Below are 3,730 nucleotides of genomic sequence, written 5' to 3'. Positions count from 1 at the left end.
TACTGCCAAGTGCCGACTTTTCTCGAGAAAAATCAAGATATCATGTATCAAAATACAACAGAAAAAAAAGGTACAGACAATTAACTAGAGGGTAGGAATGGTGTTCACCATTTAGACATACAGTAAATTGACATTGAACTCCTGAATCTGATTATGGCGGTGCCTAGTTCATGTACAGAGAATGTGAAACGCGCGCAGATCGAGGCATAGTAGAATGTTGCTGGCTTATAGACTCAGATTCCTTCACCTTAGAAGTCTCAGCTTGAAGGTGTCTGTCGTATGTTGCATTTGTTTCTCAGAGTTCAGTCTATCAGGAATGCGATGTGCATCTGTCACCACCTTCACAGCTTTGTTACTCTTGCATCCTATCAGCGAACTAGGTCGACTTTTTTGCATCTCCTTGCGTGCTGCATTCTTGGTTAATGATCTCGGGGTTTTGGTTTCAGTTACTGGTATTTGCTCACCAGAATGCGAAGCTACTGAGAGATCTGCAGCACTCGCAGTGGCAACACTCCATTTAACACTCCCTTCGCTAGGTTCATAACATGTAGTTGGAGACATACAAGTTGATTGATCCTCTGATTCTTGACTAGACGTAAAAAATGAGTGGTTACCGTGCGCTGATAAGCTCTTGATCTCGAATAGGTCAGAACTTGTATCACTGGCAGTGTCGTCATCCATTTCGATGCTTGTCAATAATGCTGGAATTCTCTCTGCTCTTGGACTACTGTCACCCCAATTCAACAAAGTTAACTTACTTTGAAGGTTCAACGAGTTTGCTTCCTTGTTGAAGATAGGAGACCTGAACGCATCCAAAGATTTTCGTGGTTCATTCTCTTCTTTGTCATGTTCTTTTACGACATTCTTCAATCCGGCATTTAGATTTAGTAGAGGCAGAAAGTTTTGTTTGTTAAACTGAAGACCCAGCTTATCGAACTTCTGAGAGGGAAGTTCTTCCTTAAACCACTCTGGCGAAGTTTGTATTCTTTGAGCAAAACCAATTGGTAGCTGCTGAACTTTCGTTGGTAGTTCTCTAAAAGCTTTGCTGTTGACTTTAGCAGGTGTGTTTTCAAAGAAGCTTTCTCCAATGCATTCATCAACATCAACAGATTTCTTATCAGAACAATAGCATTTGCAACCAAATACCGCAAAAATGTTCTTGCTGTTGGTCGTGTTCGATCTATATAGACGACTTGGAGTTGCTAATAATGCGTTTTGGCTGTTTGAACTCAATTCTGAACATGTACAAGGAGTTCCATACCTGGACTTGGGCGCTCGGCGTAAATTCATTGTCTCTCCTTTGTTATTATGATTTTTCCTTCCACCATACTCTTTGGTTCTAGTCTTATACACGTCCATTGCTCCATTGAAATATTTTTCAGCACCAAAAATCCCAATTTCACCATCTTCACTCTTCTTCCTGCCTGCATTTACTTGATACATAGACTCTTGAGAAATACTAATGGTGCTGCTAGCTGGTTTATAGCTTGCCTCAGAAAGTTTTAGTACAAAAGCTTCCTCCTAAGATAAGAAGAGAATGACGGATCACGGTGTTCCGAATTACTGTTTTGGAAGGATAATGTTGCTTTGCAAGCTGGTGTTATAGTAACTGTTGCCATGGAATTGTTTCGATAGAAGAAAGTTTCTTCAAAATCGACGAGATAAAAACTCTTAGTCTGGTAGGATGAGGAGACTTCAATGTGACTTCATATCTTGCAGGAATTTCCTTACTTAGAAAAACTTGAATTATGAGCTTACTTGTGAACTACGAGTAGTCTTTAGTCTATACTTGAAACAAGGGAGAAGAACAAGGAAAATATTCCAAAACCAACGAATTTTTAATGGAGTGAACAAAAGGAAAAGAGACCCACAAGAGAAGGAAATTGGTTTATTCAAATGAAAAACAAGAAATAATGAACAAAAAGAGACCCAAGAAAAGAAGTTTGGAGAAGAAATGAGCATGTTTTGCAACCGGCTTACTGAGAAGGTATCATTTCATATACAAAAAGACCTGGCCGATGGCAACAATACTTAATGCACGGGTCCATGTATTTTGATCAATTTTGACAATTCTTTCATTTAAGTTTGTTTGCTCACACTCAACTAGTGACAGCTATATTAACCTTCAAGTATGTGGATATAGCTAGCTAGGCTTCATCTCAGGCACATTTTAGCACTGTTGTTTCCTGTCAAGCTTTCAGTAGTAATGTTTCATATAAAAAAAGGTATACTGAAGCAACACGGGCAACACATGTGCACCAATCGGGTGACAATTTGGTGAGGATGGTTCACCACCCCTTTGATTGGATTAGAAGTAGAACTGTAACCCTATACCATATCACTAGTTGGGCAGGAATTGCCAGTCACAACTCACAAGCATTTTTTTTTTGGTAAGGGGTGTAACAGTATGTTAACATGGCTGAACAACTGGTTGCAAGGTGAATACATATTCTTCGCAAGACCCTGACCCAGCAAAATAGACACCATGGAATACTTAGATCAGAATAAATAAGATTTTTTCTTTTTCAAAAGAAAATAGAGCATTTAAAACTGAGTAGAGCCAACAAAAAAAGAATACAGAATGCCACATCGCATCAGATAGATCACAAGAATCCGCATCTACTCTTTGGGGATTTAATTTGTCTTTCGAGATTTTTGTTGTGCATGACAGGATTCGATAAGGAGGCCTACTTAGTGAACTGTACAAGCAATAGCATCTGACAGTGGCCACCACCAAATTTATGAAGCTCCGCTTTTGTTATATCTGGTTCAGTTTGTAAACCAAATTTATAACAAGACCCTTTGTTTTTAAAATCTTAAGAATCCAATTAGTTACCTTGCGTGGATTTTTAACCTAGTTTAATTGGGGACCATCGGAATTAATTGGGGACCATGCACTAGAGAATAAAAAAGGTCACCAGAACCTAATTTGGGTCACCCCTTATAAAAATATTTTTTAAATGGTTAAAATGCCCCTAAATGATTAGAGTTAAAATTTAATTAATTAGTGATAATTTTAATTAATTAGAGTTTAATTTTTTTTCCAGATTTTTTGTCTGCCATTTTTAGTCTAACTTTTTTTTTTGCCCAGATAGTATGAAAAATCGTCAAGGTATTAAAAATTTTCATTGACGACCCTCAACGGTCGTTAATGTTTAGACTGTTTAAGTGACGACTCTAAACTGTCGAAGATTCATCAATGGCGGAAATGTACGACAGTTTTGGGTCGTCATAAAAATGATCAATTCCCTGACGACCCTTTGGAAGGGTCGCTACTGTTTTGGTTACGCATTTGACGACTTAAACAGTCGTTAATGTTTTAGAAATGTCGTTATAGACTGCCGTTAATCTCTAAAAAGAGTCGTTAGTGTATGACAGATTAGAGTCGTTATTATTTTGATCATGATGTATATGACGACCATAAACTGTCGTTAACGTCGGTGAAGGGTCGTTACTTGAAAAAAAATTTAATCAAGGGTAAAATAGTATATTCATCTTCCGATTTTTACACCCCTGAAAAATTTGGGGGGCAAACAAAATTCCATGGCCTCCAATTAGAAGTTATGGCCCCCAATTAAACTAGGATTTTTAACCTGACTATTCTGGGATTTATAGAAATTACTTTGGACCTATCATTAGAAAAAATAGGACATTTTGCAGTAAAATGGAAACCTCTTATCCATTTTTTTTCCTTTAATGGTTGATTTACCCCTGATTAATTAGTGGATGT

The 3,730-nt window shown here is 37.6% G+C and overlaps 1 protein-coding gene across 1 annotated transcript; it reads right to left on the bottom strand.

Moving 5' to 3' along the window:
- Positions 1–2,307, bottom strand: LOC113281636 (protein PHYTOCHROME KINASE SUBSTRATE 1-like). Its single transcript, XM_026530423.1, has one exon. The coding sequence runs from the start codon at positions 1,441–1,443 to the stop codon at positions 244–246; it is 1,200 nt and encodes a 399-aa protein (XP_026386208.1). The 5' UTR covers positions 1,444–2,307; the 3' UTR covers positions 1–243.
- Positions 2,308–3,730: the final 1,423 nt, after the last annotated feature.

Source organism: Papaver somniferum, chromosome 5 (genome assembly GCF_003573695.1).
Source record: "Papaver somniferum cultivar HN1 chromosome 5, ASM357369v1, whole genome shotgun sequence".
Classification (NCBI taxonomy): domain Eukaryota; kingdom Viridiplantae; phylum Streptophyta; class Magnoliopsida; order Ranunculales; family Papaveraceae; genus Papaver; species Papaver somniferum.
Note: the sequence above shows the minus strand (reverse complement) of the source record. Positions and strands in the feature narration are given on the sequence as shown.